The sequence below is a fragment of the Dermacentor silvarum genome, chromosome 3 (genome assembly GCF_013339745.2).
Source record: "Dermacentor silvarum isolate Dsil-2018 chromosome 3, BIME_Dsil_1.4, whole genome shotgun sequence".
NCBI lineage: Eukaryota > Metazoa > Arthropoda > Arachnida > Ixodida > Ixodidae > Dermacentor > Dermacentor silvarum.
Window position 1 is genome coordinate 182,556,455 of NC_051156.1, and position 21,473 is coordinate 182,577,927.

The following is a 21,473-nucleotide window of genomic DNA, read 5'->3' on the forward strand; positions in this document are numbered from 1 at the left end:
ACTTTCACTTCCCGCTCCCTCTCACCTGACGACGGTGCTCAACGTCTACTAGATAGCACATGGACGGTGCACTTCGGTCCGTGACGTGATGCTACCTAGCCCGACTGCCGCAGAATCTAATTGCGGATGTTCCAGAGTAAGCCGCGGTGATTTTTAAGCCACCGCTTTCACCACGCCGGGCTTGGCAATGCAAATTCGGTCCAAGTATATAGCATGACGTCATAAAGCAGAGTGCACAGGCCTATAATGGGGATGCTCCCGAGTAAGCCGCGGTAATTTTGACGCCACCGCCTTCGTCACGCCGTGCTATGTAATGGAAATTCGGTCCAAGTAGAATGACGTCATAAAGCAGACTGCGCAGGCCTACTATCTAGGAGACGTTGCGCGCTGCTCCGTGCTCCCTCAAGGGTTGCAGCCAGCACGCTGGCTTAGCTCCGGTACAGCCGCTTGAGCACAGCGTCGCTTTTGATGCCAAACGCACCGCGCATCTCTGCAGACCGGCCATATACTCGCGGACAACGTTCTGAAGGAAAAACTACGGAGGTGAAGCACGCGCAAACGAGAGCGCTTGTGAAAAAAAAAGTCATATTTTCATCTGCGTTTAGCTTTATAAGCTGGGGTAAACAAAACATCAACACCTTATTTACAACACCTAAATTAAATAAATTAAAAAAACTACGAGTGTTAAGGTTGACTTATTTTGCGGCTTTTCCCTTCCGCGTCTTGGCAAATGCGAAACAGTCGCACGTGGAAGCTGCGTCGATTGAGCGTCTGTTCCAAGAAACGAAAAGCGCTGTCAAACGCTGCCGGACTACTTGGTGCGGTAACACATGCGCAGAAGCTCCGCCCCCCTCGTGCCTTTCCTTTCACTGCCATGGCACTCCACGCGCGGGCCGCGCATGCGCGCCGATACCGTGACAGCACGGCAACGCCAACGGCGACGGCGCAAACGCGCATCCAGCGTCCCCTATATAATATCTATTGCAATAAAAGTCGTAAACTCTGCTCAGATATAGCTCTTTCTGGCTCTCTCGATAGCGCAACAACAGAAAAGCGGGGGACGCCTTCGTCCTTACCCGATGAAGCCACGAAGCGTCCGCAGGGGGACACGCAGCCGTAGTAGTTGTTCATCTGGCGGGTGTCCACGCTGGCCAGCAGGTCTCCTGCGGAAAACAAACATTGAAGGCGGGGGTTCATTGCACGGTACACACAGACAACAACACACAAGGCGTCTATGTGCCGCCATAAGGCACGTGTGTTACATATCTGAGCGTGTCCTTTGCAGTAAGGTATATACTATGCTACTGCATAATAAAGAACGCAGCAATACTCCAGAATTCTCGTCTCTGAAACGACTGGCTGGCTGAAACGAACTCGAAGGTCAAGTGCTTAGAGGTGATCGATGCTTTATTTAGTGTGCTATGCTGCTCGTTGTGATGTGCTCGTTGTGTGTTTGTGGTGTGCTTATGCGCATCGGTTTCCGTTTGTCATCCTGTTTCATCTGAAGTACACTGCATGGTTAGTGTGACTCTAGGCAAACCTCTCCAGCTTTTTTAATTAAAGAGATTATCTCTCTCTCTTTCTCTACCCTAAACTTCCTGCTCATCAATAAAGTTCCCACGGCACCATGAAATATTAGCGCTGCCGCTACCAAATGACGGTCTCTATTAAGAAAGATGGGATCCACGGCATCTCCTGGTTGGTTCGCAGCGGCACCGTGACCGTAACGGCATATCAATGCTCAAGGCGGTTGTTGGATAACTTCGTCGCGTGCACGGTCTCGTGAGCTGGTGGGCAGGAATTTGTCATTTATAAGTAGCTAAGAAGACTTAAGACAAATGATACGATAAACCCGACAATACAAACAAACAAACAAACAAACAAACAAACAAACAAACAAACAAACAAACAAACAAACAAACAAACAAACAAACAAACAAACAAGAAGGAGTACTTCTCGCACACGTGAGCCTTGTTCACAAATGATCGTACGTATTCATAGACGTGAGAAAGGTTCCCATATGTGCAGGCCAACAGGCCTTGGTTTTAAAATATATTTAAGTTTCTAGCTTTTTTTTTACTCATAACTATTTTGTTACGGTCGGTGGCATCGTTTTCCCACTTGCGCGATGACCATCCCCGACCACAGAATGTTTTCATCAAAACTAACATAACTTTTCTCTCTCTCTCTCTCTCTCTCTCTCTGTCTCTCAGGTTTTTTATTTTTTTTTTCAGGTTGTTCCCGACAAAGGACAGCTCTCTCATGCCGCCCAGTGGTAACAATCAGGCGCAATACACTGTAAGCTATAGCTAGCCAGTCTGAGCATCTCCTTTCTACGGCAAAATGTGTATTCGATTCACATTGCAGTTCGTGAAGCATGCGTATAGTTCGCGCCAGTTCAGTGCCAGTTCTTGCTTGTGCAGAACAGCCACGGCATCATTTGCGCGCGAGCTCTGCACTACTTCTTTGACGAGTGCAGGGAATGCCTGCGAACACGGTCCTGCATAAAGCCTGCACTGTGTATACAAAACGAATGGGAGCGTGCAGATGCGCCACCACGTTGAACTGGTGAAACGAATAGTGAAATGAAGCAGCTTCCGAATTAGTTCAGCAAGTGCACGCGAGTAAGGATAGCGATTTGGTCGTGAGTTAGTCGACGTTCATGGCTTAAACGTTTCGGAGCAAAGCACCGAAGTGCGGCAAGAAAATGGGTGTGGTTAGCGAAGAGACGTACAAACGCCGCACTTCGCCGCTTTGCGGCGAATGGGCCTAAAAGGCTGGGGAACCACGTCTCCAGCAACCCAGACGAGGCCATGACGTCTCCACGGCTGCCGTATCGGGAGCCAGGAACAACGCTTAACTATACTACCGAGATAAAAAAAAAAAGCGCAAGAAATCCCTCAAACACGCTTGCCACATCATTTTGTAGGTTAGCTTTTTCCATTGGTTTCTCTCTCTCTCTCTCTCTCACTCACACACACACACACACACACACACACACACACACACACACACACACACACACACACCACACACACACACACACACACACACACACACACACACACACACACACACACACACACACACACACACACACACACACACACACACACACACACACACACACACACACACACACACACACACACACACACACACACACACACACACACACACACACACCATACGTGACACGCTACAAGTGTCGCAGCACTTTGAATGTACTATATATGCGCAATGCACAGTGTCAAACAACAGCAGGTGGGCGCCAGTCGGACGAAAGAGCTGATTGCAAGCAGCCACGAATTCCGTCGCGTGGAATGCGCCACACATTAGCGCACATGCACCGCTTCGCCCTAATGCCTCGGCAACGCGACTTTCGCAACGCAGCGACGGACCACCTGCGCGCGCTCCAATGTGTCACCGTCCCATGCGAACCATGCACCGTCCTTGGATGACTGAGAATCACGGCTGTTGACAACGGTGGCGCCGCGACGTAGAGATAAAGGCTTTCGAAACTCTGGATTATCATTAGGTGGTCATTAAAGGCGACCCCAGACCGCATTTTGCAACGATTCATTTAAGTTTGAACTCTTTTTACCATTCGTCATCGGACACGGCCGCCGTTATCGGAGGCATCGCGGTCACTCGACGCCGTGGCCGCGCGATCTGATGCCCGCGCGCACTCGGGCTTCGCACCACAACGCCAAAGCCACTACACACGCCACCACAGCGTGTGGCTCATACTGAACAGGAAGCCTCAAAAAGGACGGCGCGGAGGCCTCGCCGGCATGCTTCAATGAATGAGGGGCCCCCCACCATGGTACGAACAATATATAGGACACGAATTGAAAACGATACAATCGTTTGTTCGTTCCACTTTCATTTTAGAAAGAAACCAAATCAAATGAAAACATGTCGCTTATTTAGTGCTTGTGGTCGGTAGCGCTTTTAATGCGTTAGCATTAGGAGTGTCAAAGCGGATATATATATATATATATATATATATATATATATATATATATATATATATCGTGTCACCGTCGGTTGCACTTCGCTCCTCGAAAAGGTAGGAGTGTGTCGAATGAGCTACTGAAGAATACTTCGCAATTTGGCGAACGCGGTTTAAATCATGGATCCGGGACCTCAAAGGGGTGCGACGTAATATTCACGAATTCATATTAACAAATTCAGTAACCGGTTTTTACAGCATAACCACTGTTATCAATTTGTTGTTTACCTTTGCTCTTTGTGCGCCATCGCGGCTTTTACCATTTCGAGCGAGTTACGTTCGGGACGTGCTCGTCGCCGAGAACGACTGCGCGCTTCTTACACTGGTGTGCCGTTTTGCGCAGTAATGTTTTCAAGCTTCGCTTACATCCGATTCAGACAGTGAGTGGCATCTGTTGTCCGTCACTTTATTTTAACGCATGTTCTTGCCGTGCTAGAGACTTAAGATGGCGGCCAGGTTGATGTAAATGGACAGTATATAGAGCATGTACCAGCTAAGCCGGGCCAAGCTAATTGAAAAAAAAAAAACAAACAAACGAGAAAACAAGATAGGACGATGACACACATAACACGAGATATCAAAACGCGAAAGACTTGTTTTAGCTCAAAAAAAGAAGAAGGCGTGAGCACGGCGCCTTCGCAGATCGCTATACAGCTGAACTCTATACGCCGTAGGCAGAGATGGCGTGAGATCGATGATAAACATTATTTTGCGTTCACGACAGCTAAAAAGCAGAGTTCGTAGTTAATATTACTGTAAATAACTAAAAATAATAACTTAGTACTATCTGCCATAAAATAAAAGCAGTGATTTCAGCCTCTGCAGCGATTCGATGGAACTTAAGAGCTTACGGGGCCAACCAAAAAGTGTTTTGCGCAAGGATGGCGTCGCTGTTGTTGATGCCAAGGGCCGACCATCATGGCGGCACGGACATTTTGTTACGACGGGTTGTGCAAAAAAATGATTGCCGTAGTCGAATGTGAAAATGTATACACAAATAAAACTGCAAATAAAAATGGCTATATTTGGCTACGAAGTTTGTTGCACTTTGTTTTTGTCTTTAGCTACATTTGGGCTACTAATTATCTAGCTTTTGGCTACGTCGCCTCGTCGGACCTGGCAGCACTGATCGCAGATCGCTCTGAGCGGTGTGCGTTCCGTGCCGTTTATTTGTTTCATATCAACGATGCGATAACATTAAATTGGTGGTTGGCACAATGACCTTCACGTAGATGACCTTTTGCAGATAAGAAGTTCACACGAAATGTGTGCGAGCACTGCTCTCCGAAGCGACGCCAGCATACCAGGAAAAAAACAAAAAACAAAAAAAAAGCAACAACAACAACAATGATTACTAAATCAATAACGACGGTCACTCGTTTGTTAATTAAACCGTTAGCCCGACGCCCTAATAACAACGCCCGACGTGGTATTACAAGGAAAATGTGTCGACAGGTTAGATTGCTAATTATGCGAGAATACCAGAAAGTGAAAAGAAAAGCAGCCAGGCAAGCAACTCAAAGAGCCAACGTCCGCGACCTTCAGGTTTTTGAACAAGGAACAATAACGAAAGGGAAAAGAGTCGAGGAAGCGCAACTCATCGCGCGGGGCCGTGATCGTTACAAGGGGCCGACATGAAGTTCCGCAATTGCGAGGCATTTCGGTGCAGGAAAAAAAAAAAAAAAAAAAAAAAACGGAAAGCTCGCACAGCAGCACGCCCTTTGAGCGCAAGGCAGGAACAATGGTTCGACGCAAAAAAAAAAAAAAAAAAAAAAAAAACAACCGGAGAGACGAGAGGGAGGGGCGCAGCCCTAGCGACACCAGAAGGCCGCGCCTTCCTCTTCCTGGTTTTTGCCCTTGACACAGCGCAATGCGCGCTGACGTCATGAACATGCTGCTACTCGGGAAGATACGTTTCCGGCCCGCCCGCTCCAAAGCGCACGTGCAGCATCGGGGCGGTCAAGGTCGGCAGACACGGTAGCATGACTCCATATACGCATTGGGGAACACACATGTATTCTAGATAGATTTAGCTAGAGGATCGGGTTTCCGGAAAGCTTGGAAACGCGTGTTTTTTCTGCTGCTCAGTTTCAGTTCTGTTCCGTTGCGCATGGGTTGCTGTGGAGATATTGAGGTGCAGAGCACCTCAATTACTCCATTTGTCTGTGTTGAAAAGAAGAAGAAGAAGAAAAAAAAAGAGAGAAATAAATAACTAAAGGAAAGAAAACGCCAATCAAACTAATAGATGTAACCCCACAATGGGGAGTTCGCTAGACGTTTGTGCGTGCCGCTTGCCAAACGATGTATATACTTCGTAGTGATCCCCAAGCTGTGTAACAATCCTTCACGTACCAAATGAATGGTAGGTCCAAACACTAAATTTCGCTTATCGTGGGCTATAGGGCCATGAATGATGAATATTACTCGAAATATAAAATGCTATTAACGTGGAAAACAAAAAGAAAAAAGAAATATAATAACTAAACGGTGGATAACAGAGTGACACAATATTTGTTTAAATATATTAATTTAAGTAGAGATTGGCGTCTTTAAGGTAGCTCCGGATACCCCGGCAAAGATTAAAAAAAAAAAAAAACGAAATTGAAAGCACGTTAAAGCCCTCAACAAACACTGCGTTAAAGTATCAGAGCACGAGCACATGCAAAGTTACAGAAGAGATTGTACAAGAGCACACATAACAGAAGGATCGTCAACCGGGCGAGTTGTTGAAGCGTAATAGCGAAGGAGATTGGACTGGACAAGGACATAAGGAAAGTCTCGCGTGATCGTCCTTTCTTTATAAACCTCTCTAATTCGCGTCCTTTTTAGCCATAACGCATACAGAGAAGCACAATTCAAAAAAAAAAAAAAATAAGTGAAAGTTTAAAGGTAACATAAAATACCACGTTGTTAGGTGATGAATAGTTAGCCGACTCGGTTTTCGAGCCTATGAATAAGCAGATCCATTAGGCAAGCTCACACACGCTGATCGCCGGCCGTTTTAAGTTGTTCTGGTTCGTTAGAACGTTAATATGGCCCGCGTCAAAAAAAAAAAAAAAAAAAAAAAAAAAAAAAAAAAAAAAGATGCCGTGGAGTTGTGCCTGCCAGGAATGGCGATCTCCTAGCCGGAAAGACATCGTTTGAGACACTGGGTTAGCAGCACATTTGTCAAATCGCTTTTTATTTGATTTTATTATTACTTTTTTCCCCGGACGATTACGTAGGTGTGTCCCACTTCTATAAGGGGGTCGCTGCTTTTGATGTGTTTCCTCGCTTATCATGATAGTCTGCGCTCATGAAAGGGAAAGTGACATCCACACGAATGTAGCACGAATGAAGAAAAAAGAAAAAGCAGAAGAAAAGAAGAGTGGTTCCTGCGGCACAAAAAAGAAGAGCAAGTGAAAAAAAAAAAAAAAAACGGGGAAAGGGGTAAGCTTCGTAGTTGAAGAAAACTTCATCTTGCTCCTGGGATCCAAACCGACACCACTGCCAGAGTCATTTAATGCTGGGCCACGACGTTTCCAGGACAATCGAACGCGAATTAATCGGCAGTACGTCTATAACCACACAGCATGGCTGCCAACATTCGGAGAGGTGCCAGCGTGGCCATTCGTGATTCTACAACTCCATCTGGCAAGTCTCTGCAAGAACCTAATTTGCTGGCGTCTTCCTCGGCCTCCTGCTGTTGAAATTGTTGAAATCTTCCTTGAGCCCATCGTGAGACATTCCCTCAAGGCCGGCTTGGTTTGCTTTCGTCACTAGAGTCAATCGTCACTGCCTTTTTTTGCCGATACATCTCTGGTATCAGCTCATTGCGTTATGAAACCATTATGTTGCATTAAGTATGAGTTAGAACCATCCCTTCCGGGTTGCAAGAATTCACTTTCAACGCTCTGGATTTCATGCCCATCACATGGCCTTGCACTTAAGTACACGATCGGCAGTCTACATTACGACACAGAACTAGCCGCTTCAAACACGCATCAACCTCCGGTTTTTTTTTTCGTTTTTTTTAATGCGACCGTGTTTTCCGTCTAAGAGAGGAGTAAGTGAAACCCGGAAAGCGCAGACGCGAAAAGGAGCGCATGATGGCGGCATCTGGTGACAAGAGCGCCGAGCGAAAGCGCGATTAAACAGAGCGTTTATTTCAATGAACGACAGAGTTTTACTATTGACAGACGAGCAAATTTAGTGACACCTCAAGCTAGTGCACTTCACCTGGCTAAGAGTCACTTCGGCGGCATGGTGCTAGGCGGCAAAACGAAGTGCTGGGATTGATGACAATGACGATCTGTGAAGCTATAGGGGTTGAAATGACTTTCGGCATTTCGAGTTTTAGAAACGGCGACCGTTTTATTACGAAAATAAAAATGGTTACGTACAAGAAATATTGCAAACCTATTAAAACGCCTATTTGTTTTGAGACAATACAAGCGAGGAACATATCCAAAATCCGCAGGGTCAAAATGAAGGAGTTGGCCGGAATTGAACGTTTCAAGCTCTTCTTTTTTCGCGCCTTATATATCTAACACTCCTCCGTGTACCCGCGCTCTTGTTCGGGGCGGTGCCGCCGCCTACGAGCAGAAAAGAGAAGTACTGCATTATGACACTAACGCGCACCGACAGTGAACGCTTCGGTGGTCTCACCACTACGACGCCTCGATGCCAGCATTCGAAGGGACGCTGGCATCAAGAAGCACTACCAACGCCACCTAGGTGGCGTTGGTAGTGGCGTTCACCGTACTCAGCACAGCGGAGCGTGGCCTCCGCAATTAGCTCTGAAAATGTTTCTGAAGTTGATCGCGGAGGCTGCAATTACGACGCGCTGTACGCGCTGATTTGACTCGGTGACGATTCAGTTACGTGCTTTGTCTTGCGCGTTGTATTAGTGTGTCAGTTACGTGCTTCGTCTTTCGCGTTGTGCTAGCGTGTGCAGCGTAGTGCAGCTTCCATATGCACGACGGTTGCTCATGGTCATCGACGTTGGTAGTCGTGATGGAGGAGACGTGCCACCAGGCGTCAGCGTGGGTGCATCAACGCCTAAGGGCGCTTTAGCCACAAAACACCAATAGACATTATATATCAATGTGCAATAAACATTACACTACTTCTGTGAAGACACGTTTCACTTTCGTGTTCTATACCGATTCCTATATAAGAGGGATCAACCACATTTTTTTGGCTTCACTAATGTCACAAAGACACTCGTAGCATTTGAAATCACGCAGAAGTGGGCTTAGAAATAGTGCCGACTCTGCTGTGAGCATTTAGTTATTTATTATTCTTGAAGCATTGCTATCGAGGCTGAACGCTTCAACGCAGCGAACTGAGTTCCCCGAAGACACTCACCGGCAAGTGCACTCGCTTAAAGTGTCACTAAATTTGCCCGCCTGACAGGGGTATAATACACTTACTCGTATCTGCAGATCTAAGCATATCGGTGGTTCCTGTCTGCACACGGCCTTAACGTACCACTAATCGCATGACAAAGACAAATATTTTTCATCGGTTAACTGACTGACTGAAGTGAAGCACCAAGCAATTGTAGCAACGTTTACGAGGGATTACGGTTGATCACAACGAAAAAAAAAAGTATCAGACAGCTCAGACGTATACACAGATACGCTTTACGATTCAAGTAACATATGATGAAGCCGGCGGTCTCTCCACACAAAAATTACACTAGCGCTGACACAGCGACCACGGCTGTTCCACAAGCAAAAAGAAAAGAAAAGAAAGAAAAAGAAAAATAACCCGCATACTTGCTGGGGCGCAACTGGCAACTGCGAATGCCATCTTGACGAGCATTTGCAGTTTCCGGGGAATCCATCTCCTCGGCTTCTCGAGAATCTAAAGGGCAGCTCGTGCCTTCTCTTTGACATTCCGCGAACCTTTCACTTTCAAAGCTGGCAGCCAACGATGTCGACATGTGGCTGTCGAAAAGTATAGTAACCGAAAAAAAAATAGTAAAGAAAAACGCGAGATGGAATAAAGAACTAAGGGCCATCAAACAAACGAAGCGGAGACGGCAGCGAAGTTGCAAAGGGGACACTTCCGACAGGGGCTCGACCGAAACGTGACAGAACAATCGGCACGCCACGCGGGCACAGGAACACTGCTGCCTTACTGGCATGCCTGCGTTGCATAACGTCGGAAGCTTTCTGCGCTACCCGTTTTTTTTTTTTTACGTCGCTCTAAAGTGCCTGCATGCTACAGCTCGCGGACGCATTGTTCCCCGACGCCGCGTGCCGATCGATAAGTTCGGCGCGCGCACTGCAAAACGATCCTGCCCGCTAAGTGAATACATGGCACAAGGTGCATAGATTGCGAGAAAGAGAGCTATAGAGATAAGAAACGGAGAAACTTCAATCGGTTCAGCCGAAGATGGCCCCGATCTCCATCACTTTTTACGTCTGGGACAGCGCGCTTACGATGGCATTCCCTCCGGCCAGCGCATATAACACACTGAAAAAAAAAAAAAAAAAAAAACACACTTTATTCGGCGTTAATGACGAACAAGCAGTAAATAGTTTTGTTACGTTAAAAAGGGGGGCGGTGAAGATAGTTTTCTTTTGTGGCACATCCATGCCGCAAGTTTATACGATTTAGGTGTGCACACTTTTTCTTAGCCTTTATTTATTTTATATTTTTTTTTCTCAAGGCGGGAGACTGCACTAGGACGTGCGAGAAATACAACACGTTAAGATTGTCTTGCATCCGTGAGTCATTTACTGCGACAAACCGTTCAAACTTGAACAAGGTCGTCACTCGCTCCACTTTTCTCGCTTGTTGTTGTTTTTTGTTACTGTTGTCGTGGCTTTAAAACAACTGCTTCAGCACGGGCTTCGTCTTCACTTTGGCGTTAAAGCGGAACGCTCTGACTCGGTCGCGCGTCTATCATCTCTCACAGCTTCCATATACAGGAGCTTTGCTTCTTCACGCCCGACACCGAATTAACTTCGCATTCGGCACTTATAATTGCGCCAATTAAGCCCGCCTCGTGTACTTGAAAGCTCGCTGTTATTATCCTCAGATTATCTTACACACTTCATTCCAAGTCTTATCTCCGTGTCTATTCCCCGCTTGTCAACGACGGCCACGAGAGTCCATATCATACGAAATGTACCCTATCACAATGAATTACACATGTTACTTAGGATACATTTGATTGGTCGCGCCGCGCTAACTCCGATTCAGTTCGCAGCGATGCGGGGCCTTCTCGAAACCTCTCCTTTCATTTCCCATTAATATTACTAATAATAAAAAAGAGGCGATCGCGCGATGCAAAGGCGCCTCAGATAGGCTGGCCTACGTTTCGATAGGAGGACCTATCTTCGTTCCTCACATCGAAACGTTGGTCATCTTTTTCTGAGGCACCTTATCTCTGTTTATAATCCTTTTTTTTTTTTTTTAACCACAGTCGCTATGAACGAGCCTTTTTTTTTCAAACGCGACACTCTGTGCCGTGTGCCCCAGCTAACGTTAGCTTAACGAAAAAAAAAAAAACAAAGATAAAAAACAATAACAACACATCAAACAATTGCAAGACCTACGGTGTTCGGTTTTCAGCGTTCGGACAACCGAACACCGTAAGTCTCAAAATCGTACCTTACACCGTGTTCTTTTAACAATTTTTTTTTTAAATTTACATATTGGCTAACGTTAGCTGGGACAGCATATATATCTGAGCTTCTTCCGTCTTCGTTATTGTGCCACACTCACGAAAAAAACGGCTAGAATTGTTTGGTATACGTAGAGAAACAGCAAGAAACTCGAACTGCACGCTTCGCAGCCTCATTAAGCGTGCAACCTCAAGTGAGAAGGTGAATTTCGTGAGCCCAGAATTATACCTATATGCGTACGAAAAGGAAGCATCGCTTGAAGGCTGCCTGCTGCAAGGCTCCCAAAATATTCCACATGTGTTATAGTTACCGCCATTGCGCAGGAAAGAAAAGAATGAAGAAAGAAAATATCTTGTGTGCACGGATAAGTCCTCACATACGAAACACTTCATCTTATCAAGGTCCTTTCACAGTCATCAGCAATTCCACATAGCCAATAGGCACTCGTTCAAGACGGTTAAACGGATAACCATGGGGACGCACTAGCAGCTTATCTTCGGGCTTGCTTGACAAGTTTCAGGAAACGCTGTATATATACACAATAGAATGACAAAACTTCATTTTCACATCACCTTCATTTTGAATGTGGCATACCGAACATCATTTTGCATGTAAATGCTAAGTCCATCTCTATCACATCTCATTTTTCTTCAGCTCTCTCTCTATATCGCTCTTAGGGTCTGTCAATCCCCCATCTCACCCCCCATGCAAAGTAGCATGTAGGCGACACACGCTGGCAGAATTCTCTGCGTTTCAACTACGAGCTTTCTGTCTCTTCCCTAGTCACACTAGCAGCGAGCATGTACACCAGGGGATCAAAGTTATATGTAGTTCACCATCCATGTTTATGGCGGTGAATGCATTGCAGAACAGAAAAGAATATCTTGACCGTTTATGAAAAAAAAAAAAAAGGGGGCGATAACGTTTCCTCGGATAAAGCAACTCCACATACCGTTACAAAATGTATGCCTTATACTTTCACTGGCAACTCGATATGCTTCTCGAAATTCCTGGAACCTTGCGTAAAGAAAGGTGGCAAAATTTGATAGAAAGGTTATACCATATAATCTGCCCTTTCCGCACGACAGCTTCGCCGCTTCGTCTAGCAACAGAATACTTTTCTGAGAAGCCAAGACACGTGGATTCGTTCGTTTCTCCGCACACTGCGTATCCGTTCATTTTCATGACTTTTTCTTTCTTTTTTTTTACCTCGCGAAAAGCCAATGTTTAGCACCCGGTGAGGCATAAATTGCACAATCCGTCATCTCAACGGCTCGCGGGTAGCATAGAAGCAACGTGTATACACGGACCGTAGTGTAAAAAGCCCACGGTGTCTTATGGGCGGCAGAATGCGCGAACCAAGAAGGCTACATACTTAGACTTAAACCTCCTTGGCACGAACCAGCAGATGAACTTCAATGTGCATTCCGAGGCGCTTGCACGTTAGACTACGTATATAGAAAAGGCCTTTGTTAAATGTTATATAAACGCTTGCAAATGTCGCACTGTTGGCGCTGAAAGTCAAGAAGTTCATCTTTAGAGAGAGAGAGAGAACAATTCAAGAGTAGGCAGCGACTAGAAAGAAACAAAGGCCAAAACAAACGGATCAGCTGACAAAGCTACAGCTATGGAGCTAATTCTTGGTATTTTTATCACTATCTCGCTATACGAGTCGCTTTCACGCCGTACAATGCAGGAGACGTGTACGTCTCCCTTCATTACGTATACATATACCTAGCTGGTCACAAAAGTTTGCAGGATACGGTCGCTCTAGTATAGGCATCGTAGCCTGCTGCAGTTTGCCGACGTATGAGAGCCATACGTTGGCGGCCCTAGTGTTAGTAAGGAGTTGTAAAGTAGTATACTGACGCATTTTACAACTTGCTTCTCGCACGTAAAATGATGACACTTTGAAAGTATGAATGTTGAGAAATAATTACAGGATATTTTACTCTGATACTAAAGTTGGTCTCGAAAAGCCGGGCCATGGCGCCATCGACATTATCGCAGCCTGATGACAAGAGAGTGAAATTTACTGCTTGTTGCGGCGTAAACTGGAATCAAGAACGCGGCGGTAAAGCTTTGATCACATGCATGATCCGTTTTTGTATACTTGAATGCGGTCTTAGTGTCCAGAGTGAACATGCGACCATGTTCGTTATTTCGCCTATACTGTAGGCAACGTGAATTTACACGCAATTCCTGGGGCTCAATGGGAAAATATTTGGAATGTGGAGAATCCAAGGTGGACGCGAGACGTCTGCTTGTCAACACTGCTGCGCCGGAAGGAGGTTTCTTTCCTGTTATTTCGTTTGTAGACGTTATTTTGATTAGAGTACATGAGAGTAGGCAACACTGGTTAGACCCATAGCAAAGGCTAGTCGGGGGGGGGGGGGGGGGTCTAAGCTAAAGTTTGTAAGTACAAGCAATAGACTGTGTTTACAAAGCGAACGATTATATAGAAATCCATTTCCACACTGTTCCATAATTTTGTGCAACTTCGCCCCATCTCGGTTCTCAAGCGTTTGGCAAAAGGGGATGCTTGACGCGTTGAGCGGTTATACGAAAAAAATTTCGCGCTTTGTCAGTGGTCCGAATGGCGCGCTTCCCTCACAGTTACCCCCGGGATCAGCCAGTCGTGAGCGGTGGATGATGGGAAACCAGTATAATGCAGCGGAAGGAATCGTATTGCATTAGACCGGTCTTGCAAGTGTTCACCGCGGAGCTAAAATGCCTGCGGAGAGAGCAGGCCCTCTATCTGTTTTCTAAGAAATCTCGATAAAAGCAAATGCGGAAAACTGGCTAACAATGCCTTGAAACATGCCCCCTCCCTTCGGAAGGGCCTAAACGTCAGTGAGCACACGTATCCTCCGATGAGTCTGAACAAGAGGCGCGCCTTTGGACTTCAAGGATCGACGTGCCGTGCATTACAACTTACAAGACGCGTCGAGAGCAGTAACGAACGACAACAAAACACGCACACTCTTTCCGGAAGCGAGAGACGCAACATTTCCCACTAAAGTGCGGTCCCGCGTATAGCTCCCGGAGAAATTTGTTTTGGCTCTCGCCGGCGTTTAGTTCTGCCCTGCATGGTTTATACACTGACAAATTATACTTTCAAAACTCTGATTTCGTTATCTAGCGGTAACAGGTTTATCATTACAGATAGAAGGAAGGTCAACGTTTTATTGTTCGAATTTCGCGCCTAAACCGCCTGCGCCACTAAGTCAGCGTGACGTAACGAAATTGAAGATTATTTTCTTTCGGGCCGTCCTAAGTTCAGTCTCTGGCTCTTACATAATACCATAGCAAATTTACCGATAGCAAATTAACCGATAACAAATCAACCCGGCGAGGAGGCCCTCCGTTAAAAATCCGCGACGTGCACGACGAGCTATAGCTGATGCGAGAACTCTGCGAGAGGTGTAATATAGCGCTATCCACTCGTCGCTGGTTTTGGCGCCTTGCGTCGTCTTATCGGGCCTCAACTCACGATAAGATTGGCTTCTTTTGGTGTTGCAGAACATACGAATACAGCTCAACCTAGTTTGCTCTGTAATGTTTAAAACCGATTCTCGCTGAAGGTCAGAGCGTTGAAGACCATCGTAAACGTAAACGGAAACCCGCACGCTTCGGCGACGAGAACGGTGGCCGGTCGAAGCGAACACTTTTGTGACAAACTGCGCACCGTCGGCCATGGATGTTCGTGAGATCCTTTTAAAAACAATTCCCGTTATTCGCCCGAAAAAATATAATGCAGCAAGTACTCCTTCAGAGCGTGCGCTTTATATCACGTAGCCACGTATGCGACCATGGCAGGGCACACGCGACTAAACTCCATGAGAATCGCAGAATTAAGCACATGCTCCGCCCACAAAACCACGTCCTCCATGCTTCCGCGCCCCAGAGAGGAAGTTCTCGAGAGATGCCGATGTCCGTGACGCCAGCTTCCCGCCATGCCAGTTCCCGAACACGATGGCCAGCCAGGATGACGTCCATGCACCATATTATCACGCGTACATTGTTCTGATTTTTTGACCGCGACCGTTTTTCACGCGCTGCCACGCTGCATGTTCACGCAGCTTCTCAATTAACGGGCTATAATACCCCGATATAGCGGCCACGATGGCGTCAATGCAAATAATCTATTGAAAGAAGTTCGGTCTCCGCAGCGACGTCACATGCTCGAGCGCACGTCATATTGGCTGGCGCGTCTATACCAATTCTCTACGAGTATTGTGAGTAAGTGATGTATTCGCCACGGCAATGTGAGTTTGTCACCGACCATAGTTTCCTTTTCATGAAACTCCCTCCATTTTTTCTGGAGGGAGTTCCTCTTTGCAGAACTTCTTTGCTAACACTCATCACGTACTTTCATATGTCCATGGCAACAAAGAATGTGTCGTAGCAACAATGAATGCAGAAAGAGAAACAAAATGGAGTATTCGTCTGTACCTGCCACTGTACTCCATTTTTTTTTCTTCGCTTGTGCCCAGACACGTGCGCACCTGGAGCTAGCACATTTCCGTAATCGTGGAGAATAGAGGAAGTCTGACACACACAAAAAAAAGTATTCCATGATGGATCGACTACGCCTGGGCGCCCGAACCTTACCCGAACTGCAGCAGTACATGCACTCAGCTGGCAAGTGCGACGTCACAATCAAAAATACTTGCACAATCCGGAAAGCCTTAGCGTTTCAGGCGTTGTCGCTGAGCGCGGTTGAGTCACCATCATGTTAACATTGCGAAGGCTGCAATGAACAGCGCGGTATTACAGATTTGCCTTTCGCATGCAATCTGTGCGAACACTGGCAGCGAGTGACATGGGCGGCAGATTTCCTGGGCATTGCGACCATCTGGAGTGGTGCCGTGCATGTAGAATCATGTGACTCAGTGGAAGCGGTGTGCCTGTTCGGGCCAAAGCAGCTCGCATATACCACTCGCATTTCGCAATATAGACAAATTTTTTTTTCGGCAATCGGTTATAGGAGTCATCTTTTTTCGTTAGTTTCAATATAAGACGCAGAGCTCAGGCAATAAGTTAATGCATATGTAACATATTTCTCGGGTGATTTACGGTGACATTGGTTTATAAAAGTGCAGGAGGTTTAGCGTCTCCGTAAACTCATCACTGTATACCGCAGACGGAAACGTGAACAGCAGTACTGGTGGTGCCGCCTGGTGACGCTGAAAACGGTGGAATCAGGTTTCTTTCAGTGGCGATGACCCAGGCGTCATCCCAGAGTCGATCATATGCCCAGTAGACACAACACGCTCTGCGAGGGCATCAGACACTATTTTATTGCTTTTCTCATCATTAAAGGTGCTCCCGGGGCGTGCTTTTGAAGTTTCCGATTTTTTTTTTTATATATTGCCCCCATTATTACAGTTGACACATATATACACGCATTCGTTGTCTGAGCAAGGAATTGAGTACACAACTCCCGCAAAATCCTTTCTGTCTAATTTGTCTTTGACATTCGTAATGCTGAGCTTCCTTGCTCGTTGCCCTGAGAATCTCTGATTATTCAAATTACTGCGCACGCGCTAAACAGGAATGCCGGCAGTTTTCGTATATGCGCGATGCCGGCACCACATGATAACACGTGTTTTTTAAAGAGTGTACCGCGAGGGAGCCGAAAAGTATTTTAATTAAATACATTTTACCTCGGTCGGCGCGTGACGTGTGTATTATTACTACGGGATTCCGTCAGACCGCCGATTTCATAAACAACAACAACGCCGGATAACCAGCGCTCCTGCCTGTCGCATTTTTCTCCATTTTATTTATTTTTATTTATTCACGGTACCCTAAAAGGCACTCAGTTGAGGGGGGGGGGGGGGGGCGAGCTGTACAAACAAACGTGATTAGAACGTAGTAGTCGCAAAAACCCATATGATGAAGTACAGAACAAAAGTATATACAGAGTTTAGCTAGCAAGAAACAAAGTGTAAAAAAATAGTAAGAATTACAAAAACAAAGTATTGCACAGAGCACGTTATACTCCGGGCGGTCCGGGCCGCTGTATCTTGAAAGTCATCTGCGACGGGGACACAGTCCTCCGTGCGCTGCGTTTTCGCGGCTTAGTTCGCGTTGATGCGAGCCGCAGCACGAAGTACAATTCGCTCAATGCTGCGGCCGCGCTTCCTCACTCCAGCGTTCTGACTGCGAGTTTCCGCGGTCATCGAGCGAGATGCGTTTACGTTTGCTTGTGCGGGCGTGACACCATGCTTATTAATTTAGATAGTGCGCCTATGTTTACAAGTTTATACGGCCGATAAAGCTACTATCCTCACTTCGTATAGCTGTCTACTAATTTGCTGTCGCAATCGTTGCTTCGCCTTTCGGGCGAAACTGTAACCTTTTTTTCGGCATGTCGAAAATGCCTTGCGCTTTTCATGCGCGCCGGTGTCGATCACAACACCAGTGTGTATACGCATTTCTTACCACAATGTGCCTTCTTGACCATCGCACAATAGGCTTGGATTGACTACTCAGATTGCTCCTGTAGGAAGCAGGTGAGGTTAGACATAGGTGAAAAAAAGGACCTAACTTACGCAACCGATAACGCGCTGAAGGCGGGTATTATAGAGTCATAATTTCAGTTATTTACACAAAATAAGCATTCCTGAAGAAACCCGACGCACTTCCAGCTCCTTACTTTTACCAGCATGGGTTTGCCTTCTCGTCCAGTAATCAGTGTTACGCACGTTCGTACACATGTTTAGGAAGAAACTACGCGGATCGAAAACAATTCTCTTTTGAAACTTTCAACTCGCTTCATAGAGAAACCACTGCACGTTTAGACAGTGCGAATAACAGCCTTTCTATTGCGCCATACAAAATAGGAGGATCCTTGAAAAAACTGCAGACAGAGCCTTCAATAAAGCCGCGCTTGCGACAGCGCGCGCAGAGGAAATTTTATTGCCTCAAACGGGGGTGTCGTTCGTTTGGAAGCATCGCCTCTATAACACCGCACGTGGTCCAGCGCCGTTTCCAAACCCGTTCGAGGTCACTTTCGACAGCGAACAACTGCGCGACGCGTATACAAAAATCTCGCGACATGCAGCTTCCGGGCGTTTCGAAACGCGCGAAGTCGTGTTTCATCAGCGCGCGTTGATCGCAAATTGGAATCCCACACACACACGAGTCGTCGGGCACCATTTTTCCTCTTTTGCAACGACCTCCTCTAGCTGCGGTCGTCATCTCTGCCAACGCCGAGAAAAAAAAATAATTAAGCGAACCAGCACGTGGCTCGCACTTGCGCACGTGTCCCGTGGATCACGCTTTGCATGTGACGAAAGCATAAAGAATTAAAGAGCAAGAAAAAAAATCGATAAAAAAAAGTTGCGCGGGGCCGCGGACATAATAGACTCTTTACGAAACAATCGCGGTTTCGGGCAGCTGCCATCTTCTGCTCTTTCGTACGTAAAACGAGGCTTAGGAAGCGAGATATACGGTAGACGTCATCTTCGCGAGGTGGTAAACAAAAACGATTTCCAGACGGGTGCCAATTGCACCACGGTCTGTGATAGGGTGCTATTAGGGCGCATTTATAAATGCATGTAATAGCGATTCTTTATTTGTTTATTTATTTTCTTATTTATTTTAGCCTCAGCGCTTATACGTTTACTAACATTTAAGCATAGGCATACCTGCCAACCTCAAGACTTTCAAATTCGTAAACTCGCGACCGGGGGGGGGGGGGGGGGGGGGGGGGCGTGCACGGGAATTCTGCCGAGGGGTACGACTTCAAACACACTTGGAAGTACTGATAGTATCTAGTACTGACGAGGCTTCGAGCACGCCATCACACTTCGCAGCCTCTACGGCTACAAAACACCGGAGTGCCGGAGTCGCACTGCGCCCGATGCAGCAGCACGTCGCACAAAAAAAAAAAAAAAAAAAGGCGAGGCCCACAAAACAGGTCATACAGTAAAAGTTCGTTAATTCGGATTTCACGGGACCGAAACAAATGTCCGAATTAACCGAATGTCGAATTATCGAGGGTATCAAGAAAACAATAAACAAATGCTTACTACGTCAACACGCTCTTATTTGCAGTATGAATCAGCAAATTCTGTTTATATTTTGCATAAACGCAATGCGGAAGCTGCAATTCTCGTCATCTCGCGACTGATTAGAGCTCGCAGCGGCGAAGGTTTCGCGACTTCCTTCACATTGCGGCCGCGGCGCGCGTCTTCATCTGAGACGGGCTTTTCACTAGCGCGCGCACATCCCGTTATTTTTTCGCCAATGTCGCCGGGTCGCCGCCCATCGCGATGTAGACGGTGCGCCTCTTCCTCTTCACAACCGCAATCTCTCTCTCTTCATCCTCGACAGCTTTACACTGAGTAAAAACGAAACTATTGCTTACCGCAACCGCTGTCAACGTGATCATGCACGGCGACCTTGCGGTTCTGAAGGCGCGCGGCTGACGCACGCATAGTCAAACCGAAACTACCGTTTGCTGCAACTGCGGACGAAACCGCTGTCGATATCGACGCGATCATTCATGGCGACTACCGAGTTATGAAGGCACACGGCCGACGTGCGTACCGAGTCAAAACGAAACTACTGTTTGCCGCAACCGCAGCGGACGGAATCGCGGCAGCTATCAAGACGATCATGGTTGGTAACTACGCAGTCATGAAGGCACGCGGCCAACGCGGTGCTATGTGCGGCGGTAAACGCAAGCTAGACACGTATAGGCACGAAGCCTTCCGGCGTTGTTGTCATTCCAGTACTCCGTCGCTTCGTTTCGGTGGACGCTAACGTTGTTTTGGCGCGGTGCATTCATGTTTCGGAGGGTGGCGTGGCTTAGAGCTATGGGCGCGGACCATTCGTGTTCGGAGGGGCGGAAGGGCAACGGGACAGAGGCGCGCGAGGCTGGCGATGCGGAGAAGGATGGAAAACAACGCGCGGCGGCGTGGAATGGCTCAAATTTCTTTTTTTTTTTTTTTTTGGTCTTTTCAAGGAGTTTGTATTCCATTCCCTGACGGCACGGACACTGAGTGAAAACTAGAGTGTACTAGTGAAAACGAAACTACTTTTTGCCGCAACCGCTGCAGATGAAACCGCGGCCGCTATCAACGCGATCACGGATGGCGACTACGCAGTTTTGAAGGCACGCGGCCAACGCGGTGCTATGCGCGCCGGCAAACGCAAGAATAAAAGCTTTAAAGGCTCAAATAGGCACGAAGCGTCCTGGCGTTGCTGTCATTCCCGTACGATTTGAACTCCGTCGCTTCGTTTCGGTGGACGCTAATGCCGTTATGGTAGAGTACACTCTAGTTATAGCTCGTTTGCGTCGCACATGCTCACGTTGGTTTCGACGGGAATTCAGGGCGCAAGCTCCTTTCCCAAGCGTATCACCCCTGAAGGAAGCCGAACGCCAGGCCGGGGTACGCTTGTACCCTTTTGAACCAGTGGGTGCCCGGCGGCGGTGAGAATCGAACCCACAGCCTCCCGCAGTGCTCGCCGAGCACCAAGAGTTGTCCGAATTAACCGATGTGCGGCCAAATACGTCCGAATTAACGAGAGTTTCATTGCATTAAATAATGCAAACGCCTGCCGGGACCAAAGGACGTGTCCGAATTAACGAGCTTTTACTGTACTCGCGAAAAAAGCCTAGCGAAGGTGACAGCTAGGCAAGACGACTAGCCACAGCCTCCCATACCGAAACTGTGCCTGCCGCATCGACCCGAATCGCCATCGTCTCTGGGGGCGCCACTTACGTACAGGTGGACCTCTATGTTGAGAGTAACGACAACCAGTGACTTCCAACCGTCGTCAGGTAGTCCAACAATCCGATGACGAAGGCAACGTCAAA

General features: G+C 47.0%; 1 protein-coding gene across 1 annotated transcript in view; it reads right to left on the reverse strand.

Annotated features, from left to right (window-relative positions):
- Nucleotides 1–21,473, reverse strand: part of LOC119446217 (transducin beta-like protein 2) — a 353,551-nt gene that overhangs the window by 42,411 nt on the left and 289,667 nt on the right. The window contains exon 5 of the mRNA XM_037710581.2: nucleotides 1,077–1,163. Within this exon, the coding sequence (XP_037566509.1) occupies nucleotides 1,077–1,163 (87 nt within the window). The remainder of the gene's footprint in view (nucleotides 1–1,076; nucleotides 1,164–21,473) is intronic.